At 47.7% G+C, this 26,920-nt stretch overlaps 1 protein-coding gene across 2 annotated transcripts in view; it reads left to right on the top strand.

Annotated features, from left to right (window-relative positions):
* Positions 1-26,920, top strand: part of LY86 (lymphocyte antigen 86) — a 402,958-nt gene that overhangs the window by 195,996 nt on the left and 180,042 nt on the right. Inside the window, exon 1 of one of the 2 annotated variants that reach the window (XM_069613464.1) lies at positions 4,658-4,896. The exons of the other annotated variant lie outside the window; for it this stretch is intronic. Within the exon in view, the coding sequence (XP_069469565.1) occupies positions 4,776-4,896 (121 nt within the window). The 5' untranslated portion in view covers positions 4,658-4,775. Of the gene's footprint in view, positions 1-4,657; positions 4,897-26,920 lie in introns of those variants that run through there. 2 annotated transcript variants of the gene reach the window in all.

Here is a 26,920-nt window from a genome sequence, read left to right on the forward strand (position 1 = left end):
CATGTAGAGGTGTTTAGAATGCAGTCCTAAACAGGTACAGGGTGATCACTGGCTGTATACAGGAGAAAGACACAGGAGACGTGTTGGAAGCGGCTGCGAGTGACAGAGCCAGTGTTAGTCCTGGAGCGGCGTTTGACACGTAAGGAATAGCACGTCATGTGGCCTTTCCTCAAACAAGAATCACTGGCCACGTGTAGCAGTTTCACTTGCTCTGGAGACCCTGCGCTATAGTGTCGTATTAAGTGTGATATCAGCTTTGAAGATTGTGATTTGATCCCGGGTCCGTTACCTGACATCGCAGCTCCTGGTGATTGATTCCTGGTGGCAGAAGTGGAGCTGCCGAGACAAGTGTGGCAGTTGAATCAGCCCTAACTGAAAAATACAGGCAAGTGGCACCTGAAGGTGAGGAGAGAGCTGCTGCTTAAAAGCTCAGTTATATCCCGCTCTGAAATGCCTTGCACCTCGCAGTGTCACTTAGAAGGGAAGTTGTCTTTTTTGAGCTGTACTTGAGCCTGCCAGTTGCCATAGCATAGTTTGCTAGTAGCTGGTGGCTTGGCTCTTGAAGCAGCCTCTTTCTCTGAACTGGGGAGAGCAACTGGCTGAGAGTGAACGGCTCCCCTTTTCTGGTATTGGTCACTGTGGTGGAGTCTGAAGTAACCCACAAGTTTTATTTAATATAGGTGCCTCACTTTGTGAAAAGTAAGTGCTGATTCTATGTCTTACTACAACTGAAAATGGACGGTGTAGATAAAAAGCGAAAGACCAGATTCCAAGATGGCTGCCTGCTGAAGTGGACGCACGTCCCCTGCGCTCCGCACCGGCGTTTAAATCAAAGGTGCCCAAAGGTGTTCACAAGCTGATAAAACCACCAGATCACAAGTAACAGTGATGAATCGAAAGTGAACGGGAGAGTAGGCGAGGACTGAAATACGCTCGACAACACCCAAAAGACCTCGGGCGGAGAGGCCCGCATCAGAGCTGGTTGGTGGGGAGTATTTGAGCAGGATGGAAAATCCGAGTCCCGCAGTCACATCGGCCCCTCCCGGCAGGGCCCTGGTGAGCCCCGACAGTGGCTGTGTGGATACACGGAGCTCCCCCACCGCAGCAAGGACAAACCGTCAGCAGAGACAGACTGGCCGAGCGGCGGGCCTCCGCGCTGAGAGTGGGGTGGGGGAGACGCTGCACACTGGGTGCAGTGCCTAAGGAGTCCACGGGGCTACACGGATCGAGCAGCAGCCTCCAACCAGGCAGAGAAGTCCCGGGCCCTAACGTAGGCTGAGCCACAAGTACCTTATCAGCCCACCCGTAGGACTGGGACAGCGTATGGTGCTGGAGTGTGGCTTTCCTCCCCCCTCCGACTGCAGCAGCACGCAATCAGGACAGAGCAGACCCCCCCCTGGAGCTGAGGCCTGCGTGGCGGCAGACCGGAGAAACACCGTAGGTGGCAACAGAGAGATTCTTCAGGACTCCTGCTCGGTTCGGTGGCGCGGCGCAGCTGGAGAGCAGATAGTCACCCGATGCAAGAGCACTGAAGGAAGTGCTTGCCGGCACCGGGATCTACAAACCTGGGGAGGCCAGAACAACTGACAAGGTGAGAGGTGCTCCGTACCCCCTCACCACCAGAAGGGCCGTCATTTAAGGAGAACTGCATAAAGAACTCCTACACCCCTCTTCCTCCACTGAGAGGAGAAACAGTCATTGCTGAGGCCAAAAACAGCAGAGTGCAGTGTGGAGCCAATTGAACCCATAAGGCGGCACCGATTACTTGGCTGGGACACCGCGCCAGCCCCAAGCACCCTTCAGCACCCTCAAGCTCCTGGGGGGGGGGAGAAGGGCCAGACTAAATGGACACGGCAAGCAAGCAAAGCTCAGTCGGCAAGGCCCTACATTATCCACCCTGTACCAGCAACGGACAGAACCTGCCCACACGCCAAACCGAGGTCCATATAGGTTAACTGCCTGGCGAAACCGGCGCACTGAGAAAGCCCATGGCTCATCCTCTCATCTGACCTAGAGAACAAATGTCTGGCACAAACATAGAAACTGTGATCACATTTGTCCTAACCTCCACTAGCCTGGTAGCCTAAAGGTATATATCATTGTGTCCCCACTCAGCAGTGTATACCCAGAAGAGAACAACTGCACATCAGTAATGGAACCCCGGCCCAAATGCCGGGCACCAGAACCAAAAGCGCCCCACCAAGAGCGAAAGGTTCGCCAAGGAGACAGGAAAATCAACTGGCTAAGTGCTGGGGACAGGCGAAGCAGCAGGATCGGACCTCCCTGCATTCACAACCAGAGCCAACTGAACTAACTCCAAACTCACCTCAGGAAGCCATGAAAGAAGAATTGTTGGCCTGCCTGAAGGGTATGGAGGCCATAATGACAACTGCACTTCAGGCCCAAATAGGTCAGCTGAGGGAAGACATAAAAGCCTCCCTACAGGAGATCCGAAAAGAGGTAAACGAACTCGACGACCGAGTGCACACTGTAGAAAACGTTCTCTCCAACTTAACTGAGGAGTCCAAGAAGGCTAGCCTTTTATTGGACCAAATAGCAGCCACCACGAACAATCTTGAGCTACAAGCGGAGGACCTAGAAAATAGGTCGAGACGATCCAACGAAGGTCAAAGGCGTAACCAAATCGATCCCAGATAGCGACCTTCGTGAGACACTTCAACAGGCCTTTAGTAACATCTTACAGGATTCAGCACCAGAATCAATATAGTTCAATAGAATACATCGAGTTGGCCCCAGAACGAACGACCCTGGGGCCCGCCCTAGAGACGTGCTAGTGGCTCTCACCTCATTCACTACAAAAGAAAACATTCTGAAGGTGGCCAGATCCATCACTGACCTGACAATCAACTGCAATACGATCAAATTGTTCCAGGATCTTGCACTCTTAACGCTCCACAAGCGCAGACCCATGCATCCAGTGACAAAGGCCCTTCAGGAGAAACACATTTCTTACAGATGGGCATAACCTTTTCGGCCTGCTGTTCCACTGGCAGGGCAAACAGACGCGAATCAATACATGTGAGGAAGGTCAGGCTTTGCTAAATTTGGAAGAGGATCCGAACTGCCCAGACACTGGCACAGCACTGAACTCCCAGGCCACAGGGCCCAACCCGTGGGAATGGTCTAAGGCGCATAGAAGCAGACCTAGGAAAGAAAAAAAATGAAGGGGCCCACAAATGAACCAAGACCACCAGGAGGACTAGCAGAACTACACCGTATCCTCATACTCACTCTTATCATGATCTGCTGAGTTATACCTTGCAATACATATAATCTTCTAAAGGCAGCCGGTGCGGAGACAGGCAATGCCAATCTATGGAATCCAATCCGAGACCCGGAACTTTCGGGCTTCTCGGCACTTGTGAATTGTTGGATGATCCGACGCCCCGGGTTGTTAATGGGGGGATTCAAGGGAATCCGGGTCGATGTGGACACAAGGGAGGGGGGAGGGGGGAAGAGGGGGCGGGTGGGGATGAAGGTAGTTGGAAAAGATATCGGAGATCAACACATGAAAGTGAGACTAAAGAACTGGGAAGGGCCCATCAGGACAGAAGAAGGTGGCACCAGTACTTCCCATCATAACGTTAAAAATGGCAAGCATCCATCCTCCTTCTAAATAGGAATGGCTGTGAATGGACAAGGACTAAACTCTCCAATTAAACGTCGGGTCATCCTCGATAGGCTGAAAATGATGCAGGCAGAGATAGGGATCCTGCAAGAGACACATCTTCTCCCTAAAGATGAGAAGCACATGGCCCATCGGGCCTTCTAATAGCAATACTTTGCATCTAGCGGAGGGAAAAAGAGGGGGGTGCCCATACTGATAGGTAAGGCTCTACCCCAACTCCGCAGAGACAAGGAGGGATGATACCTGGGTCTAAAGGGATCGAACAAAGGTAGAGTGTACACAATCCTGGCCATATATGCTCCTAACGAACGTCAAGATGTGTCATAACAAACGTACTGGGCAAATTGGGTAGCTGGTGTGAGGGCCAACTAATTATTGGTGGAGACTTTAACTGTGTTATGGATCCACTGTTGGATAAAACACTCCCTCCCACGAATGCAGATCAGAAAAATAGACAGTTCTGGGTCGATTCTTCAGGGAATTGGGGGTCATTGAGACTTGGCGATTCTTTCAAGGGGACAACAGAGAGTATACCCACTACTCGGCGGTTCACCTGGGATATTTCAGAATAGATATGATATTTCTCAGCTACGTTAACCCCACAGAGTTAAACTGGGTTTTGTTGCATTAAATAGGCACAACTTAACTACACCTTAACTAAGGTTTTTCAGTGAATTTCAAGGGTTTTGTTATAACATCGTTTTTTTTACAGGCCACTAGCCAAGGTTTTTTCACGGAATACTGAATGCTGTACACATGACTGATTCATCTTGCATTCTGTCACTTCTGTACATTTTTGCATCTTTTAAACAACCTTATTTTCGATGGCTTTGCTCCTGCTTTGATTTTTGAAGCCATGTCTGCAACCCTGGCTCAGCTCTGCCACCAAATTCTGCCTCGCCCACCGCTATTCCCAGAGAGAGATCAGAGCGCCAGCAGCCTAGCCACCATTTGCAGCACTCCTTAGAAGAGTGAACAAAAAGGGGTGAACCAAAAGATAAACGTACGCCATTGGGATGAACCACTGCGAGGAGTGGCTCGTTTGTAGTTCTCGTCATATTCATGAAGAAAAAGGGAAATGAAAGCTTGACGCCCGCGCTGCTTCAGAATAGAGACGGCGAGCGCCATGGAGTTTGTTACCGCCGCTTTTTTCTCTTTAGTTGTTTTTTCAGTGACAGAAAGCAAAGAATGGCCGACACACACCGTTTGCAAAACAGAAGAGTTGGAAGTCTACTATAAAAGCTGTGGTGAGTGCCTGTGCTCTTCATATCTTAGACCATAATTAAAGAAGTTTTTCTGAATGATGAATGCTCATTTTACATACGCGTTCTTCATTGCCAGCGTCAGATTTAAAGGGACAGAACATATTCTCCCTCACTTTTTATACACGCCTAGTGTGCACTTAAAAGGTTGTGACTGAAATAGCAGATTATAGCATACCAACAAAACATTAAAATGTCAAAAGACCAGCGCTTCAAACCCCGTCCTTGTGGTTACGTAGTAGCGTATACGATTGTGTGTTTTAACAGTAATGTGCAAATCAAGTACTTTCATAAAATCATTCTTTAGCATTTTAAAGCTTCGTCTACCAACATGTTTTACATTTGCATGTCTGTGTAACAATTTACAAAAGACAAACGTGTAAAATGCCATGTGTTCTCCGCGCACGATGAACAGCGGAATACTGAGGCCGTTCCTCTTTTATAAAGCGCTATCTGCTAAAATCCCTAACCGATCTGACAGAGTTCGTGCGCATTCCTCCGTCAATCGACATCCTGTACTTGTCCTAGTCACAGGAAGCAGTGTCCATTTGCGTAACCTGGCACCAGGGGTGTTGCTAGGTCTGGAAAAGACCCGGGGCTGCGCTGATGTCGGAACTGTCGTGACTGGGGGCTGGATAGCCGTTTAGTTGTAGCTCCTGAGATTCTATCTGGGGCTACAACCAAAAGACCAGGGGCTATAGCCCCCCTCATAGCAACGCCTCTGCCTGACACATTGAACACTTTTGGTGTGGGTGTGAGCGCAGCGGCATCCTATCCTTGCTACCTAGTGACTCTACAAGGCGGGTGGCATCAGGGGTGCTTGACATATGTGTGGCAGGTGACCACATTGAAGTCAAAGAGAACTAACGCATTTTGGAATGGTGGTGAAAGCTTTCCTGGATGGGAGAACCCACTGACGTCTATGCAACACAGTGCTGTGTTGGGAGGTTGAAAATAGGTATATAGCTACCATTCAGTTGTGCTGTATGGACTTGACAACACTGTAGGGAGTTAGCGGGGGCCGAACCATAGTCCCCATATTACCATTGTCTTTCAAATGAATTTAAATGGCTTCAGAAGCCTATCTGCCAATGTTTACAACCTTAAAAAAAAAAAAGAAATGACACTGTGGGTGCTTGTGATTGAATGTTCGTATGTGCAAATATGTGACCTGCCTCACATACCTCATGGACTTCTGACATGTTTGTCGTCTCCTTTCTTTTTCCCAGGTCATGGTGGGGTGTTTGGTAGCCCTTAATGACCCCTTTACTGCTAGTGGCAGGCTTTCTGTCACCCTTGGACGCAACAGAGATTGGTTCCTTTTCAGAGCGAGGTCCGTTGAGGCATCTGGAACCTGTGTTGAAGTGCAGTTCGTTTTATGTGATGGTGTTTCCTGTGGTTTTTGTGGCGACCATTGTAATTAACGATCTTAAGATTTTGTTTGGGTACATCCTGAGGAAGTTCTCCAGGCCTTTACAGTAGTCTTTTGCTCCCATTTCGACCCAACATGAGCCCAATGATCTCTTGTCACTCGAAGAGAGTGGGATATCCGGTTTTTACGCAATGCTGCCTTCCCTTCAGCTCACCTCCCTGGAGTTTACTTTGCGAGTGCTGTTGGACCGCTAGACCTTCCTTGTTGCTTATGACCACAACAAATGGATCTTCCTGTGTGCATGCCAAGTAGTTTAGTGACATGCACAGAATAGTTGCTATTAAAGAGCGGTCCTTTACCTAACCATGCCAGAGTTTCCACAGAGAAAGTACGAGCTGCAGGGTTTGTCCTTGGCCCCATGCGTGCCCGCAAGCCCCCTCCCTGAAGGGACCACACAGCTCACGCGTCCTTTCAGTTCGGGCTTCCTGGTCGCTCTGCTGCGGCCGGGAACGCCCCGTTTATTTATGCAGCACGCGGCGGCATGCAACGTCACGCCGCCGTGTGCGCGTCCCACACGGGGCAGCGCCACACTAGGGTGCTTTAAAAAAATTCTAAGGTTCAGCCAAGGGGTGCAAGTTTAGAGGTAATAATCTATTGGTCATAGAAGCGGTGATTAACCTTACTCAGTGCTGGCGTACAGGGGTGTACTACAGGTTCCGACACCATGTTCCACGCAGTCCGTTGGACAGAAAAGAATCCCTGCCAAATGGTGATCGCCATCTCCTAAGAAACTTGTGTTGCTTGACCAAGTCCTGTGGCTACACTGTTTGCTTTGTTCCTAGAAAAGATATTAATATGGCAGCAAACATTTGGATATTTATTGAGCAGAATGAGGATGATGAGAACACTAACCCTTTGCGGTACAATCCACTCAAATCCCTTAAAGTAGATGTCAAGACGGAAGCTGGTGCCACATCCATGTGTCTGTAGCTGGGTGCACACAGATCTTCGTCATCTGGAATATCTGTTGTGTGGTCTTCCAGGTGATGTGCCTGGTGTTTCATCCTGCATAATCTTTATTTATTTATTGGGTATTTATAATGCGCCTATGTACAAGTTTTTCAAGGTTTAAGATGATAGTTAATTTTTATTAAAGTAAGCTTTCTCACATATGTTTAATTGAGATATCTCCTGTGGTCTGCGAAAATAGCACAAGCAGCACTAAAAACCATTTCATGCTGTAACGCTAGCTTTGTGGCAGCCTAAGCTTTCCACGGCTAATTGAACAGGTACAGATGGCCACACTGGCTCCTTGTCAAGCCATACATGCAATGGATCATCCCAGTTGTTATGTGTTGAGGATATATGCATCAGCCACCCGGTCTGCAGTGTGCCTGCTGAAATCTCATGCAGATCTTACTGCATACAGCAAGTCAAGAAATGTTTTCCCACTGCCTCTCGCATTTTTCCAATGTACGAATACTCAAGAAATGTGTCCCACACCCTCTCGCATTTTTCCAATGTACAAATACTCAAGAAATGTGTCCCACTACTCAAGAAATGTGTCCCACAGCCTCTCACATTTTTCCAATGTACAAATACTCAAGAAATGTGTCCCACAGCCTCTCGCATTTTTCCAATGTACAAATACTCAAGAAATGTGTCCCACTACTCAAGAAATGTGTCCCACAGCCTCTCGCATTTTTCCAATGTATGAATACTCAAGAAATGTGTCCCACAGCCTCTCGCATTTTTCCAATGTATGAATGCTCATGGCAGTTCCCCTAAGCTAGTGTCAGAAGTTGAGGCACATTAGTGTGCCATGTCTAATAACCTTCTTCGCATTTTTGGAGACCCTCACTGGGTTCATGATCTTTGACCTTTAGCTCTATTTGTTGTCCTATCCTGTCTTTGAAAAATCTCTTTGTTGCTTCATTTCACATGGATACCGTGCCCTCGTATAAAAGACAAACCCTTGCATTTTTCTCATCTTCGGGAACACGCTTTTTGAGAGTTGACACCTTGACTTTACTCCAGCAATGCATGGATCTTCTCGGAATGTTGAGAGCAGTTTCATAGACAGTTGCTCTACTTCCACATCAGCAGACATGTCATGTTCGGGTATTATGTTGGGTACTTCATATTGACCACTGCAGGTAGATGTTCGGGTATTATGTTGGGTACTTCATATTGACCACTGCAGGTAGATGTTCGGGTATTATGTTGGGTACTTCATATTGACCACTGCAGGTAGATGTTCGGGTATTATGTTGGGTACTTCATATTGACCACTGCAGGTAGATGTTCGGGTATTATGTTGGGTACTTCATATTGACCGCTGCAGGTAGATTGCTTTGAACCATATTCGTTTAACAAAACAATTTTCAGTAATAACTTCTTTTTTTACCACAGAAATGCATTTATAATAGACATACTTCAAAATAAAATGTATTGAGAGAGATGCAGTGTTTAAATTGAATATGAAAATATAACACATGTTCACAAAATACTAAATATGAAAACAAACATATAGAAAATAATGAACCTATTCTCGCTATGTTCCAACAGTTCAATCACATTTATACCATTCAGTCATGCTTCGCACAGACATAATCAACAACATTTGGCAAAATATACTCATTTAAAATACAGGAATTTAAATTTAATTTTCTTTTCTTTTATATTATTGTTTAAAGGGCAGACCTCGCTCGAGAGCAGTACAGCACTGTGCAGCGTGTGTGTAGCCAGCATGTGGGTTGACATCTTTTAACATTAGTGCAGTACTGTGAGTTGAGGTCTGTGCATCGGTCTGTGCGTCCATTGGGCTTAGTCAGGTGTTGCTTAAAAAGCCACATTTTGATAGGTTTGCGAAATTGGAGCATTTTGGGGGCATTCTGAGAAGATACCCAGATTCAGTTCTAGAGGGTTGGTGCATAAACAGAGGATTGTTTACGGGTCTTCTCTTTGTGGATGAGTTGTGATTTAAACCAGATTGTCAATTTGCGGCATAAGAAGCATGTGCAACCAGGACATTAGATTATTCCTGACAGGATTTCTAATTACAACTCACGTGTTATTTCAGAACAATATTATTACTTTACCTCAGAAAATCAAACATTCCTCATGGTTTTCTCTTAAAGTCAGATCTACATGTTTCGACTTATCACGTTGCTAACATTTCTTTACATGGCAGCCAAGTCTTACTCAGGATCACAGAAATGTACTCAACATATGTATGTGGCAGTCAGTTTATTGTCACCTTCAACTTGCTCTTACATTACAAATTCCAACATTTTAAATTACATATTTTTTCTGAAAAGTTTCAAACGAAAACACATCAATCATGTGTTTGTAATTACGTTCTATTCCATTTATCATATGTGTTTTAAATATAAAAATTAGTTCATAAATGTATTTCAACTTCATTGCTATACCGAAATCATCTTAAACCAATCACAGATGAAAAATGACAACAAGAGACAACAAGAGAAATACACTTCTGGCACTGAAGACTGTAGCGAGGACACAATATAAAATAATGTGTGTAACAGCTTTTAATACATAGAGTTCCCAGGTTAGAACTACAACATTGAGAAATTGGTGAATACTGCAGAATGTAACATGATTTATGCAAAACCAAGGTTTGTCTTTAGATGAGGTAGAATCCTGTAAGATGATTTTGATCATGCCTAGGGTCAAAATATTGATCCGGGGATGACATATTTGAGTGTTATTTGGGACCTACCGAAAGTGAAAGGTCACTTTCCGTTTGGTAGCTGCATAGCATGTACGTTCACAAAAAGATGCAGTTTTTCACCCATGGAAAGTTTAAACATGAGTTAAACGCCTTCTCAAATCGTTAAAGAACGAATGTTGTTAATGTGGCAATAAGCCCAGAGACGGCGTGCCAATACTGCCCCAGGTAATGCGCCTGGGACCCATAGTTACATGCCCAAGCATAGCAAGGGCCTTAACGAAGGCCCCGGGGGCATTACCATGGGCGGTATTGGCCCGCCATCGAGGGGCTTATTGCCATTAGTATTCCGGGGTCTCCACGCTCAGGAAACTAGTTTTCCCGAGTTTGCAGCCCGGAACACTAATGGCTGACAAATCTTTTCAAGCAGCATTTCTTTTGCCGTTTTAAAAGGTTTCGTCGCAATACGCGTCAGTTCTAGGAACACTAGAATGCGCATACTGCTTCATTAGTACGCTGCAACAGGGCACCATTTTGGGCCCTTCTCCCTTTACATGGTCACCAGAAAAAAGAAAAAACAAAAGAGTGTACCCGGCACGCGAACGATGTTCGTGCGTTCATGGGATTACACTGTGGTATGGCTCGGAAACAAGCCAATCCATGTTTAGTGCTTCCCGTGGACGCACACAGTGCCGGGTACTAATGGACATTAGCACCTGGAGTACGGGGTGCAGCCAATCAGGATTTACGGATTGCAGTGGAAACCTCTGATCTCAGCCTGCGTTCCATGGAACCCGCCGGCTGCCTCACCCGCCCTACAACACCATCTTCCCCGCAACCCATCTGTTTTAAAAAAACTTTTTTCCTACCCCACTCCCCTGTCCCACTTACACGATTGGCCACGACCGCTGCAGCAGCTTCACTGCCTCTTGTTTTTTCAGCCACCATGGTCTTTTCTGTATATTTGTTACCATATTTAGTATTTTGAAAACATATATTACATTGTCATATCCAATTAAAACACTATGGCCCTCATTACGACTCCGGCGTTAACCAATGGCGCTAATAGCGCCATGGTTAACGCCAGTAACTTAACGATTCCGCCAATGGTAAATGGAGAATTACCACCCAATTCCAAGGTTGGCGGGGAGGTAATTCCCCATTTACCATTGGCCCTTCCCCATTCCCATTTTTGCCCCATAGGGCTCAATGGGACTGGGGAAGGCGGTAATTACGGTACCGCAAATTGCGGTACCATAATTACCTCGAAAGTCCCTTTGCGGGTCCCTACTTTAACGGCTGGTCCAGACCAGCCGTTAAGTTCGGGAGCCGCAAAGGGAACTCGTAATCAGGCGTTAAGGGTTTAACGACGCCGACACCGGGATCTACAAACCTGGGGAGGCCAGAACAACTGACAAGGTGAGAGGTGCTCCGTACTCCCTCACCACCAGAAGGGCCGTCATTTAAGGAGAACTGCATAAAGAACTCCTACACCCCTCTTCCTCCACTGAGAGGAGAAACAGTCATTGCTGAGGCCAAAAACAGCAGAGTGCGGTGTGGAGCCAATTGAACCCATAAGGCAGCACAGATTACTTGGCTGGGACACCTCGCCAGCCCCAAGCACTCTTCAGCACCCTCAAGCTCCTGGGGGGGAGGGGGAAGGGCCAGACTAAATGGACACGGCAAGCAAGCAAAGCTCAGTCGGCAAGGCCCTACATTATCCACCCTGTGCCAGCAACGGACAGAACCTGCCCACATGCCAAACCGAGGTCCATATAGGTTAACTGCCTGGCGAAACAGGCGCACTGAGAAAGCCCATGGCTCATCCTCTCATCTGACCTAGAGAACAAATGTCTGGCACAAACATAGAAACTGTGATCACATTTGTCCTAACCTCCACTAGCCTGGTAGCCTAAAGGTATATATCATTGTGTCCACACTCAGCAGTGTATACCCAGAAGAGAACAACTGCACATCAGTAATGGAACCCCGGCCCAGATGCCGGGCACCAGAACCAAAAGCGCCCCACCAAGAGCGAAAGGTTCGCCAAGGAGACAGGAAAATCAACTGGCTAAGTGCTGGGGACAGGCGAAGCAGCAGGATCGGACCTCCCTGCATGCACAACCAGAGCCAACTGAACTAACCCCAAACTCACCTCAGGAAGACATGAAAGAAGAATTGTTGGCCTGCCTGAAGGGTATGGAGGCCAGAATGACAACTGCACTTCAGGCCCAAATAGGTCAGCTGAGGGAAGACATAAAAGCCTCCCTACAGGAGATCCGAAAAGAGGTAAACAAACTCGACGACCGAGTGCACACTATAGAAAACGGTCTCTCCAACTTAACTGAGGAGTCCAAGCAGTCTAGCCTTTTATTGGACCAAATAGCAGCCACCACGAACAATCTTGAGCTACAAGCGGAGGACCTAGAAAATAGGTCGAGACGATCCAACGAAGGTCAAAGGCCTAACCAAATCGATCCCAGATAGCGACCTTCGTGAGACACTTCAACAGGCCTTTAGTAACATCTTACAGGATTCAGCACCAGAATCAATATAGTTCAATAGAATACATCGAGTTGGCCCCAGAACGAGCGACCCTGGAGCCCGCCCTAGAGACGTGCTAGTGGCTCTCACCTCATTCACTACAAAAGAAAACATTCTGAAGGTGGCCAGATCCATCACTGACCTGACAATCAACTGCAATACGATCAAATTGTTCCAGGATCTTGCACTCTTAACGCTCCACAAGCGCAGACTCAGGAATCCAGTGACAAAGGCCCTTCAGGAGAAACACATTTCTTACAGATGGGCATACCCTTTCGGCCTGCTGTTCCACTGGGAGGGCAAACAGACGCGAATCAATACATGTGAGGAAGGTCAGGCTTTGCTAAATTTGGAAGAGGATCCGAACTGCCCAGACACTGGCACAGCACTGAACTCCCAGGCCACAGGGCCCAACCCGTGGGAATGGTCTACGGCGCATAGAAGCAGACCTAGGAGAGAAAAAAAATGAAGGGGCCCACAAATGAACCAAGACCACCAGGAGGACTAGCAGAACTACACCGTATCCTCATACTCACTCTTATCATGATCTGCTGAGTTATACCTTGCAATACATATAATCTTCTAAAGGCAGCCGGTGCGGAGACAGGCAATGCCAATCTATGGAATCCAATCCGAGACCCGGAACTTTCGGGCTTCTCGGCACTTGTGAATTGTTGGATGATCCGACGCCCCGGGTTGATAATGGGGGGGATTCAAGGGAATCCGGGTCGGTGTGGACACAAGGGAGGGGGGAGGGGGGAAGAGGGGGCGGGTGGGGATGAAGGGAGTTGGAAAAGATATCGGAGATCAACACATGAAAGTGAGACTAAAGAACTGGGAAGGGCCCATCAGGACAGAAGAAGGTGGCACCAGTACTTCCCATCATAACGTTAAAAATGGCAAGCATCCTCCTTCTAAATAGGAATGGCTGTGAATGGACAAGGACTAAACTCTCCAATTAAACGTCGGGTCATCCTCGATAGGCTGAAAATGATGCAGGCAGAGATAGGGATCCTGCAAGAGACACATCTTCTCCCTAAAGGTGAGAAGCACATGGCCCATCGGGCCTTCTAATAGCAATACTTTGCATCTAGCGGAGGGAAAAAGAGGGGGGTGCCCATACTGATAGGTAAGGCTCTACCCCAACTCCGCAGAGACAAGGAGGGATGATACCTGGGTCTAAAGGGATCGAACAAAGGTAGAGTGTACACAATCCTGGCCATATATGCTCCTAACGAACGTCAAGATGTGTCATAACAAACTTACTGGGCAAATTGGGTAGCTGGTGTGAGGGCCAACTAATTATTGGTGGAGACTTTAACTGTGTTATGGATCCACTGTTGGATAAAACACTCCCTCCCACGAATGCAGATCAGAAAAATAGACAGTTCTGGGTCGATTCTTCAGGGAATTGGGGGTCATTGAGACTTGGCGATTCTTTCAAGGGGACAACAGAGAGTATACCCACTACTCGGCGGTTCACCTGGGATATTTCAGAATAGATATGATCCTCGTCTCAGCTAAGTTAACCCCACAAATAACCGGGGTTGAAATAGGGGTGGAATATCACTCAGAGCATGCGCCAGTGCTGGTGGGATTAGACTTGAGGGAGGGAGGACGCAGATGGGGAGCAGGTGCAAGTGGATCTAGGTCACCTTGCCTAAGCCCCGCCCACCTCGTACCTTCCTGCCTGCTGCTCTTTTTCACCACTTAGCAAGCCCCGCCCACCTGGTGCCTTCCTTCACCATCACTGTCTTGTGGCCAATGCTGGATTTGACTTTTATGGGCTTCATTCATTCACGATGCGTCACTCTTTCTCAACTCTCATGCTGGACTTCCTTTGCATCTTGTACTCATGGTGGCCCTGAAACATGCTGTTCCCATCTTCATCTTGTATCCTGGCATGCAACATTATGTGTTACTACTGACTTCTGCAATTGTAGTCGCTCTCCCCTCTTGCTTCTCCACTCTTTTTGACTGCTTACTCTCTGTTCTCTCCTCCTTTCCCTTCTCCCTTTTCCTATCTCCTCCCCTTACTTTCTTCTATGAACTTACTCTATCAGAATTGTCCCTGGACCTAATATGATAGCAACCTCGTCTGTTTCCTCCACCCTCCCATTACCGTTTTTTTCCTCCCCACCACCCCACCAGCACTATCTGAAAGGTTGTCAAGCCTAGTATGATAGTCGCTTGTTTTGTTCCTCCCCTCCCTTTCTGCACCCCTCTCCCTCACCTTTTGTTTTTCTCCGGCTCTACCAGAAATGTCGTCAGGCCTAGTACGGTAGTCGCCTGTCTGTTTCCATTTCCTTCCCACTCTCCCCCTCCCTTCCTTATCTATATCTTAGCTCTTGCACTATCTGAAATTTCATCAGGCCGAGTACAATAGTTAATTTCACATCCTTACACTTCATGGCCTGTAAGAATGTGGTTGTATTTTCCCTTGTTCCCTCCCTTGCCTTGAAGCGCTTTGAAACACATTGTGTATAGGCGCCATATAAATAAACAATCATATCATATCAAGAGTAAACCGCCCTGGAGACTAAATGAAATTCTACCAAAAGACATAGCACTTAGAGCGCACATCGAGACCTCCATTAACAACTACAACTACTTTAAAGAGAACTATAATGGGGAAACTAGTTGGGGTATGATATGGGACGCGGGAAAGGCAGTGATCAGGGGAGAATTTATGTCACAGGCAGCGGCATACTACAGAGAAAGAGCAATAGTGACGCACCGGCTAGAAACAGAGGTGAAAAAAACGGAAACGCAACACAAATCTTTCCGCTCAAGGAAATCTCTACGAGCACTCCGAAAAATCAGAGCCCAACTCGGGAACCATACAGCGGACCAGATGGCCCAGCCAATACTCCGTACGAAACAGTCCGACTACATCCATGGGGGCAAGGCAAACCGATTTCTAGCTGCAAAACTGAGAAAACGTAAAGACCGAAATTACATAATACAACTGAACAACGAACACGGGAAATCACACACAGCAGAGCCAGATAAAATAGAGATAATAAAACGTTTCCATGAGGCACCCCTATGCAACGAGAAACTGGACTCAGCACAGCAAATCTCTTATATAAGCTCTCTCCCCTTGCCCCAGATAACAGAACAAGACAGAAACAACCTTGGGAGCCCGATCTTGGCGCAAGAGGTCAGCGATGCCATTTCAGCTCTACCGGCAAATAAAACTCCTGGCCCAGATGTCTTCAGCAATGGGTACTACAAGACTTTCTGTATGCAATTACTTGGACCGTTGACAAAGCTTTATAATACAATCAGAGAAGAAGGGAGAGTAATACCTGACATGGAGAGGTCCACAACAATACTACCCTTGAAGCCTGGAAGATATCCCTACAACTGTACGAGCTACCGTCCCATAGTGTTACTGAACACTGACGCAAAAATGTATGCGAAGATCCTCGCCACCCGATTGATGAAAATCCTCCGGTACATAATACATGATGACCAAGCGGGATTCATCAAGGACCGCCACACACAGGACAATATCAGAAGGTCAATAGACGTTATAGATGTGGGGTGAAGGACACAACAAGAGTTTGCAGTGGCCGCCCTGGACGCTTCCCGTGCATTTGATAGTATGGACTAGCGATATCTGAATCTAATCTTAGAACGCTTTGATTGCAGCCCAGAGTTCACCAAGATTGTGCTAGCCAATTACCAAACCCCATCGACAAGTTTCATGATAAATGGGCAGAAAACGGAACCCGTAAAGATTAGAAGCACGAGAAAGGGGTCTCCTCTCTCTCCCCTGATATTTGCGATGGCAATGGAACCATGTGCTACGCTGTTCGGACAAGAAGCCAACATCAAAGGCTTGACCTTAGGTCCGGAGACCCATAAAATCACATTATATGCGGATGACATCATTCTTTTCATGGGAGATCCAGGTGACACAATGCCCAGAGCAATGGCATGGCTGGAGGAATTCAGGCAGGTTTCAGGATTCTCCATAAACTTCTCTAAATCAAAAGCTATGAAAATCACAGCGAGGATGGAAGTGATCGAAATGCTAGAGAACTCATTCCCGTTGATCTGGGTGGAGGACTCTCTCGAATACCTGGGAATACGACTCCTCAGAGAACCAAGCAAGCTGTTCCGGGCGAACATTATCCCCCTATGGAAGCAACTACAGGACGACATGCTCAAATGGGATTCTCAGGAACTGTCGTGGCTCGCCAGCATCGCTGCAGTCAAGATGACCATCCTCCCACGTCTCCTTTATGTGCTAGGCTCAATCCTGGTGCCATCCCTCCAAACAAGATCAGAGAGTTACAAAACGCAATACTCAAATTCATATGGCAAGATAAAAAGCCCAGGATCCAGAAGCGTATCTTAATGCGTCCCCCACTCCAAGGGGGCCTGGGAGTACCAGACATGGATAGATACATATTAGCTGCACGACTAGCCCCTATGCTGTGCTGGGCCAGACCCGAAAATCACAAAGGATGGTGCAGAATAGAACAATCAGTCTCGTCGACCCCTCTGATAGCCTTACTAGGACTGAATGCCGAACACAGAGAAAGAGGTGGAGCGCTCCTGGAACCAACAAAATGGTCACTGCAGAGTTGGGATACGGCCCGGAAAAAGAAATGCATCCCACAAGGACCGGGCCCATAGCCACCTCTACTGCACAACCAGGACTTCACTCCGTGCCTCCAGGGAAAAGACTGGGAGGGCTGGTCCGGCGCCGAGACCCTGAGCCTTACAGAGATGTATAAAGATGGTTCCCCACTACTCTTCACAGACTGTCAGCAGAAATTCGGCATAGGGGAAAGGGAGCGTTACAGATATGTGCAAATAAGGCACTGGATAACCCACCCAACGGTGCAAAGGGCAGGCACACGACCACCATCAGGTCTAGCGCTATCCCTGCAGGAGGGTCAGACAACAAAAGGGGTCACCAGGCTCTACAAACTCCTCTCAAACGCCCAAACGACAGACCGCAAGAGTAATTATCGGAGGAAGAATGGAGCAAAATATGGTCACAAGCACATGGTACCTCCAGCTACAACAGTTGGGATTTAGGAAGGGCCATTCGACAATAAAGGCTATATGGGCTTTACACCTAATTTCTCAGCTCGTTTCTGTGAATGTCCTGAATGGGGCTGACAGAGCACTTCATTTGTGCTTTGTTGATTACTTGGCTGCCTTCGATAGTGTCGACCACCCTACATTGTGGACTAAATTGGAGTAATGGGGCATCGACAGACAATTAATATACTTCATCAGAGCCATATACACAGACACGAACGTCATAGTTTGCCTGTCACAGGAGGGGGCTGTGTCCTCTCCCATGTCTACCAACAGGGGCTTGGAACAGGGGTGCGTCCTTGAGACCCTACTTTTTTACCTCTATGTGGCGGACGAGGGGGAGAAATTGGTAGCAGGGGTGGCCCCTCCTCGTATTGGAGGGAAGGCCATCCTGTGGATTTATTACGCTAACGACACTGTCCTTTTGGACCGCACCTCTTGGGAGTTCAACAGGCTATCGATAAACTGGCCTCATTCGCCGAGATCAATCACCTCGAGATCAATTATACTAAAACTAATGTGATGCAGATTTTGGATAAAGGGCAATATTTTCCTACATATAGATGGCATATTAGGGACGTTAAACTACAGGTAAGTAGTTAAGTCCTACACCTACTGAGGTCTCCCTTTTTGCAGTACTCCCCAAGCTCTGGACTACTATTCCTACATTAAAACAAAAGCTCTACATCGTTGGCTAAGCCTTAAGGGATTCATTAAAATAGTAGGTGTCGACTCGATAGATATACAGGAAAGCCATTGTTCCGTGCATACTTTACAGATTAGAGACCATTCCGGATAAGCATGTGGGGTGGCTTGATATCCTAGAGGCAAGATTCTTAGGTCTCTCCTGGGACTGCCGACGGTGGTCCCTGTAGCAGCAATAAGAATTGAGTTAGGCGTCACTTCACTTGAGAAAAGTGAAGTGTAGTAAACTCCATTTATGTATAAAGCATGCGCTGTGGTCTCGGGAGGATAGGTCAGGAGCAGCGTGCTTGACTTGGAAGCAAGACGGCACGGGGCACCACGGGTTTGATCCCCGGGTCCGCGCTTAGAAATCTCTGTGTATTAAACGCGTTATAAATAACCTATCATACCATGCATCTGAGTCCGTGGACGCCCCAGGAATCTTGACTGTTTTTCATGCACACACGCAATTTTGTAAAGCAAACTCAGCTGCTGGAGACTTCCATGCAAAAACATTGGATTGGCTTCTTTTGACCATGCAGATATTGGAAATAATGGGTACAAACTAAAGGCATGGTCTTATCAGTGGGCCGGAGTCAAATCCATTGACACTCTTCATGCTAAAAAAGGTTTAATGAAATTTGCTACACAGAGGTTTGAATACAAAAACCGTGCAGCTATTTAACCAAGGTCTCTTCACACAACCTAAGAAGGTTTATATTGTATGTGAGGCTTAATAGCCTTCCTTTGATGGAATATCTGGGTACATGGCATAGGATCCTGAGAGAAAAGAGAACATGTCGGCTGTGTGCAAATTATGTTCAGACCTGTAGCCATGTCTTAACTGCTTGGAAGAAAGTCACAGAGCAATACATAAAGGGGTACAGCTGTTTATGCGCGTCCTCTGAGTCGATTGAATCTGACCAGTTCTGGTCCACAATTACGTCTGCTGGATCCTTGGTCATTACCGCAGCATCATTTCATGTTTGGGAGAAGATCTAGGCTTTACTATTATGTAAGAATATGGTACAAGATGGCTGAATACCCAAATTAATTGGAAATGGGGGAAAAAGCGCCTCTGGGCGTGAGTACTTTTAATAAGAACACCTGGGAGATGATGAATTTTAAGTGAAGTGCACTTGGCTGATGAGGAACTTTTAATGGGTTGCGTTTAATAATGATGTATTTGATATTCTGTCAGCATATTGTTTCAAAGTGTTTTTTATTGCAATGATGATGAAAAGTTTATGAAATGTTCAATAATTGTATTTTATGTCAAATTCCAATGAAACGTTATTTAATCGTTATTTTTATGTACATGCAAAAGGCTTGTTTTTCATAGGCATACGCATTAAATAAAAAATAAATTAAAAAAGCTAATTTCATGTGAGGATATCAGTGATTTGGCCTTATGCTCTGCCTATTAAATGCATGTGGGGTACTTAGTCTGTTGGCCTTCCCAAAATAAGAGGGTGCCTAGCACGGTTTTGACTTTCTCATCTACCTACAAAATGCAATGCCCCTAACATTGCCCTGGCCTTGTCCTTCAGCTACTAATGCATGTGGGGTTCTCAGATCTCTGGCCTTCTCCTTCCTCTACTAAATGTACTTGGGACTCTGAGTGTTTTGCCTCTCTCCTCTGCATACTAAATCCACAAGAGCATTTTAGTGCCTTCTCTGAATACTGAATGCATGTGGGGTTCTCAATGCTTGGGCTTTCTCCTCCACACTCTAGATGCCATTCTCCTTTCACCTTTCTAGCACTTCTTTGGTCTTTTTCTCTGCCTTCTAAATTTACATGGACTCCTCAGCGCCCCGGCCTTCTACTCACCTACAGAATTGTGTGAGTAAACTGCTTCGGTTTTTCCTTCACCTACATAATGCAAGGGTGCCTAAAACTGCTTTGGCCTTCTCCTTCAGCTACTAAATTAACTTGGGGTTCTTAGTGTGTCTGTCTTCTTGTGCACCTACTAAATTCATATGGGGTTTTCAATGCTTTGACCTTCTCATGTGCCTATTAAATACAAGTGTGCCAACGATTGCCTTGGCCTTCTCCACACCCATAAAATGCAAGCATATATAACACCGTTTGGCCTTCTCCATTGCCTAACAAATGCTTGTGGTGTTTTCAGTGTTTTTACTTCTCCTCTAAATACTAAATGCATGTGAGGTTCGCAGTGCTTTGGCATTCTGCCTTCTCCCCACCTAGAGTTTGCAAGTGTACCTAACACAGCTTTGTCTTTCTCCGCCGCCTACTAAATGTAAATGTGAATAACACTTTTTTGACCACCTTCCTCACCTACAAAATGTAAGTTTGTCTAACACTACTTTTGGCCTCCTTCATCTACGAAATGCAAGTGTGCATAATCCTTCTTTGGCTTTCTCTTACATCTTCTAAGTTACGTGGGTTCTCAGTTAGTTGGACTTGGCTGCTTGATAAATGCATGTGGGGTTTTAAGTGTGTTGGCCCTCTCCTCTGTCAACTAAATGTGCATGGGAGTCTCAGTGCTATGACATTCCACTCTGTCTACTAAATACAAGTGTGTCTAACACTGTTTTGCCATTCACCTCTGCCTAGTAATTGCACATGGGGATTACAGTGCTTTGGCTGTCCACTCATCCTACTAAAGGCATGTTTGGGTTCTCAATGTATTGGCATTCTCCTCTGTCTGCTAAATGCACAGGGGGTTCTCTTTGCTTTGGCCTTCTAATCCCCCTACTAAATGCAAGTGTGCCTATCAAGTCTTTGGCCTTCGCCTAAGCCTACTAACAGCAAGTAGGGTTCTCAGTGCTGTGACCTTCTCTGCCTTCTGGAGGCATATGGAATTCTCATTGCTTTAGCCTTCTCCTCTCCCTACCAAATGCAAGTGTGCCTAACACTGTGTGTGCCTTCTCCCCACCTTCAAGATGTAAGTGTAAATACCACTGCTTTGGCCTTTACCCTCACCTACTAAATACAAACCTGCATACCACTGCTTTGGCATTTTCTGTCCACTAAATGCACGTTGGTTCTCATGATGATGGCCTTCTTCTCTTCCTAATAATGTATTTTGGGTTCTCAGTGCTTTAGCCTTCTCCTCTGCCCATTAAATGCCTGTGGGGGTCTCAGTGCTTTGTCCTTATACCTAACGTACTAAATGCATGCGCCAAACAGTGCTTTGGCCTTCCCCACCTACAAAATACAACTATGCATAGCACTGCCTTGGCCTTATGCTCAGTCTATGAAATGAACATGGGGTTCTCAGTGATTTGACGTTCATCTCCACCTAGAGGTATGTGGGGTTCTCAGTAGTAATGTGAAAAGTGTTTTTCTGCTGGTGTGATTTTTCGAGGTTCCAGACTTCACAACTATGTGAAATTAACTTCCTTTTTTGACTACGCCGAGAGCAACGTTTTTGGCCGCACCATTCATTCATAAAATCAAATTTCCCACACATTCTAGCTGTGGCAAAAATCATTGTGCAAAAGGTCTGGGAGCCCCTCTACCGAGAATGAACACAGCCAAATAACCTGTTATCTGGCTAGGTTCCCACCCAGCAGGGTCTACAACCACGTTTTAGCTCACTGTACCTTTCACAGAGGAGAAACATCGAAGTGCATATCGGTCTGGTCCCACCCACCGAAATGCTGGGCAATTATCCTCTGTGCAAGGGTACCAACAGTAACCCCAGACACGTGTTTCGGCCTAGTCGGGCCTCATCAGTGAGGTAACGTTGTGCCTCTCTAAGAATACTGAGCAAGGGTTTCACGTCTGGATTACCATGGGTAATTTAGGGTAAAACACTAAGTACCTAAAATCATTGCACATATATGCGTGAAGTTCATGCATGTGAAGTTCACAAAAATACAGTTGTTCAGAGAATAACTTTATTTTCTGAACCCCCTTTTCTGAAGATTATTACTAGCTAAAGTACATTTAGCGGAAGTCAAAACATGCATAACATTTGCATGCCATTTGCATTACATTTGCACATTTCCACGCCTCTCCAAAAAATGTAAATAACGTTTAAAAAATGAACCAATTAGTTCTAAAAAATGTAATTATTAATTACCTGTGTTTGAGTATGAAAATAATGTGATGATCACTTGGCAGACCAAAGGATACATCCAGATTCTTCCAGTCACGAGGTTGTAAATAAACGTCATTCCCAAGGAAGACACAGAGAAAAACAGGAAGTGGAAGTTACATACTTTACAGCCTGTTGCCTGAAGTGCATGGCATGTTCATCTCTTTCATCCTTTGTTTACCTTGGATTTGTGAAAAAGAAATAATCACAGCCCTACTTCTTCACCTTTTGTAAAGTAAATCCAGGTGTGCCTAATACTGTTTTGGCCTGCTCCGCCACCGTCTAAATGCACATGTGTTTGCAGTGCTTTGCCCTTCTCCTCCACCTAGTAGATGCATGTAGGATTCTCACTGCGTTGGCCTTCTCCCGAATCTGCATTGGCTTTTAGAAAGCCAACCTGTCAATGTGGGGATTTAGGAAGACGCAATATAGAGAAAAGGATCCAGGCAAAAAAAAATGGTAATTTTGTATTTATTTTGATCACTACATATGACATAGGCTCAACTCTGCATTTCTAAAGCAACAAGTACATTATTTTTCTTCTAAGTCGTCTCCGCCCTATTTTACTTCTTCAACCCCCTACGCCACTTGGCACGTTGTATTCCTAGTACATTGTGCTTTCTTAACATTGTGAACTCTCGGTAGACTGAGCCTGACTGTTGTGTGTTGGTCTAGTGTTTGTTTCTGCGTGATCGTCATGACTGTGTCATGATGCTCCTTTAATAAAAGGGGCCCTGCTGGCACGCGGACGGCAGTGCAGCAGAGCCCCAGGAAGTGGCAACTCGTGTCTGTGTTCTTGTGTGGTGGGGCCTCTTGCTGCGTGATCGCGACCTGTGGAGGCAGCTCAGCCTGGGTTATCCCAGTACTGAGGCTGCCCAGCTTGGGGTGATCCCCAAGCAACTGATATCCATCCCGTGATCAAGGACGTGGCAGGGTGCTCCCCCGTCGGGTGATCCCGACATTAGCAGTGGCCCACCCCGGATACCGGAGGCGGGCCACAACTTTGGCGACGAGGAGGTCGCGCCCGCCTGGTGGTGCCATCTTTGGGTGGGAGAAAGGACCCACGCACACAGCCGCAGTCGACGACCGTGTGGTGGAAGCACGTGGTGGCGGCCGCGTGGCCCAGGGACCTGTAGTGGCAGTCCTGCACAGGTCGCCTGCTGCCCGCTGCGGCACTGACAAGGACTGCTCGGGGCGGCGGCACGGGCACGGTGCGGCTGTCCAGCCCTGAACGAGGAGGGGTGGAAATCAGCCAGCGGTGTGAGCCGCACGGAGCCCAGGCCTGGCACAAAGGAAGGTGGCGGGGCCTCGAGCTCCGGGTCCGTGGCTCACCGGCGCATCCCATCAGAGTGGGGAGAAAACCCACCTAGCCCGGGCTGCCGACGGGTGAAATCGCCGGGGTTGGAACTGAAAAAAAAAACCCAGAACGGCTCGGAGAAAAAGGAAAGGGGCGGGGCCCCATCATCTCTAGGCCTGCGGGCGGAACACATGGCCCAGGCTGGGGGCCACGTGGTGAAACGTTGCCCTGGGCTGAGAGTGGGCCTGAAATAGGGGCGTGGCCAAATCACTGGGCCGCAGAACAAAGAAAAAAAAGGGGGAGTGGCCTCAGCAACCCCCGGAACAAAGAAAGGGGGCGGGCCATTTCTCTGCCTCGTCCGCAGAGAAGGCAAGGAGGATTCCAACACCCGGGTCACAGCGGTGAACAGCCTGGGCAGGCCCGGGGCCACCAGGAAGGAAGGCCCATCAATAGAAGAGAAAAAGAAAGGAAAAGAAAGTAATTTCTTTTTTTTCTTCTTCTTTCTGTTTCAAAAGTGGACCCCGAGGTTGGCCAAGCGACCCAGAAAAGGGGCATAGCCTACCACACCCGGCAGCAGCTGTACGCAAGTCAAAGGAGGAAGCTGTCCGGTGGAGGGGAGGGGCGAGGAAACAAAACAGCAACCCCTCCCGAGGGTAGCGGCTCCACACGGAGTGCTCCAACGCCCTCGGGGGAACCCTACGCTGGGTGGCACCGCTGAGGTACATTACCAGTGAGTGCCAGGGGTGTGGTCTACAGGGGCAGGGACTTGTAGGCCCAGTCCAGGGAGCGCTACAATGGGGATGGACCCACCCTGACCCCTCTGCTCCCATCCATATCCTCAGAGGTAGCGGCTGCCCGGGGAGCAGGCGGGCGCCTTCAAAAAGACTTCCCCACAAGGGGTCAAGCCACCTGAGACCCTGTAACTGCGGGCACTCCTCAACACCAGTGACCACATCCGGCATCCTGCACAGCATTCAGCATGTCGGACAACGAAGGGACATGTCGAGGACAACTGGCACCCTTACCCCTTTTGATGTTGTGGGTGTGCCTACCAGTCTGGGTCCCCGGTGGACAGCCTTTGTTCAGAACCTAGAACTATACATTGAGGCAGTGGAGATGAAGGACAAAGCCAAATGCCCAACCCTCCTGTACTCCGCCGGGTTTGCAGTCCAGAGGCTATTCAAGACACTAAAGCCTGTGGATCAGTCCTATGACGTGGCCATAGCAGCCCTAAACGAGTACTTCCAACCCATGCTCAACAGGGACTACGAACGGTTCCGGATGAGGTGCGCGAGGCAGGAGGAAGGGGAGAGCCTTGTTGCATTCCACTGTCCTGTGCCCTGGCAAATTTCGAGGAGGACGAGATCAGGGCGCAGATCATCTACGGCTGCAGTTCTTCCAAACTACGCAAGCAGGTTCTGAGGGACCCAGCGCAGACCCTCGACCGGATACTAGACCTTGGCCGGGCCCAGGAACTGGCAGAGGTACGGGCCTCAGCCATGGACTCATCCAGACAACACCTCAAGCTGGAGGCCCCCATGCAGTGGGTAAAACTGGAGGAGGTGGCAGCTGTCGGCAAGTGGCAAGGAGGAAAGCCGGTGAGGAGGGGAGACTGGCCAAGGAGAGACCCCAATGCCACACTATGCCATCAGTGCGGGTGGGATCTTCCACACCTGCAGGACTGCCCGGTGAGAGGACACATCTGTGGGTGGTGTGGGAAGGTGGATCACTTCCCACATTTGTTTCTTGCCCCGACATCGGCCAGCATGGCGGGGACATCGCAAGGGGGTGAGTCGAAGGGGAGAAAGAACCCTAGATTGGCGGCAGCCCAAGCAGCGGAGGACCAACAGAGAATACAGTACGCTGCAGAAGAGGAGGCCGATGAAGAGAACATATTTTTTCTGTCCTGTAGCAGCGCCCCAGGCCAATTCGATCCGGCATCTTCTAACGTGGACCAGCCCGCTGTTTGGGCCCGTGGTGTGAGGACTGGAACACACCTGTTTGTTTTGTAGTGCTAAAAGTTGAAGTTTATGAGTAGCCATTAGGTGGTGCGAGGACTAGAATGCACCACGGTAGACCCTGCCGAGGGTCGCTGTTTGTTTGCAGTGGGGGTATTTTGTTTTGTTACAATAAAGGAGGGATGTTGTTTGTTGGTCTAGTGTTTGTTTCTGCGTGAGTGTCATGACTGTGTCATGATGCTCCTTTAATAAAAGGGGCCCTGCTGGCACGCAGACGGCAGTGCAGCAGAGCCCCAGGAAGCGGCAACTTGTGTCTGTGTCCTTGTGTGGTGGGGCCTCTTGTCATGTGATCGCGGCCTGTGGAGGCACCTCAGCCGGAGTGATCCCAGTGCTGAGGCTGTCTAGCTTGGGGTGATCCCCAAGCAACTGATATCCGTCCGGTGATCCGGACGTGGCAGGGTGCTCCCTGCTCGCAGCCTGCTGGGTGCCCCCAGCGTGGCTGCCTCATCAGGTGATCCCGACATCAGCAGTGGCCCGCCCTGGAGACCGGAGGCGGGCCACAACACTGACCATGCAGAAGTTGAGGCTCTGCATTGACCACACAATCCAGATGCAGCATTTAGAGTTGGTGGTTGAAATCTTGAGACTTCCTCCTTGGGTGATTCATCATATCCATGGGTGGTAGAAAACAAAAAGTGAGACTGCGAACATCACAGATCTATGAAGATCATATGAGCTGTCCAACAACGGCCACCATATGTATTTTTCTTTTTGCTCTCTTTGCAACTCCACTGATAGAAATGCTCTGATTTGACCTTTTCTGCTTTGCCTTCTCTGACGACACAGGTTTTGCCTTAATGCCCTTTTCATTTAAGTCAAAGATCTGTTAGCATTGCAGAGCAAGATACGTTTGGATATCTTCTAGCTACATGCTAATATATCTATTCTGGTGCTAGGTATGTAGCAATTGCTTAAGAAAATTTAAATATATAATATATATCGCATTCACAAAAATCTAAAAATTATTCTCAAAAGAGGGAGTTCCAATGAAAAGGATGTTCCTCCTCCTACTTCCTCCTCGAACCCTCTATGGTGCTTTCCGTCTCCCGTATCATCTCTTACTGCTAATCTATCTCCTATCTTATCCCTCCCACTAAGTCAGGAAGGAAGAAGTTCAATAGGGACATCCTAGTCTCCAACCCAGGCCTCCCTACCGCTGATACCTACATCAGTACTTTATCCAGACAGACTCCTATCGACATCCTCTTTGTCATTCCCTCTCCAGACCTATGGACCCCCATATGTTCTCTGTTCTCTCTCCTTTTTCCT

Source organism: Ambystoma mexicanum, chromosome 5p (genome assembly GCF_040938575.1).
Source record: "Ambystoma mexicanum isolate Mex_15411 chromosome 5p, UKY_AmexF1_1, whole genome shotgun sequence".
Taxonomy (NCBI): Eukaryota; Metazoa; Chordata; class Amphibia; order Caudata; family Ambystomatidae; genus Ambystoma; species Ambystoma mexicanum.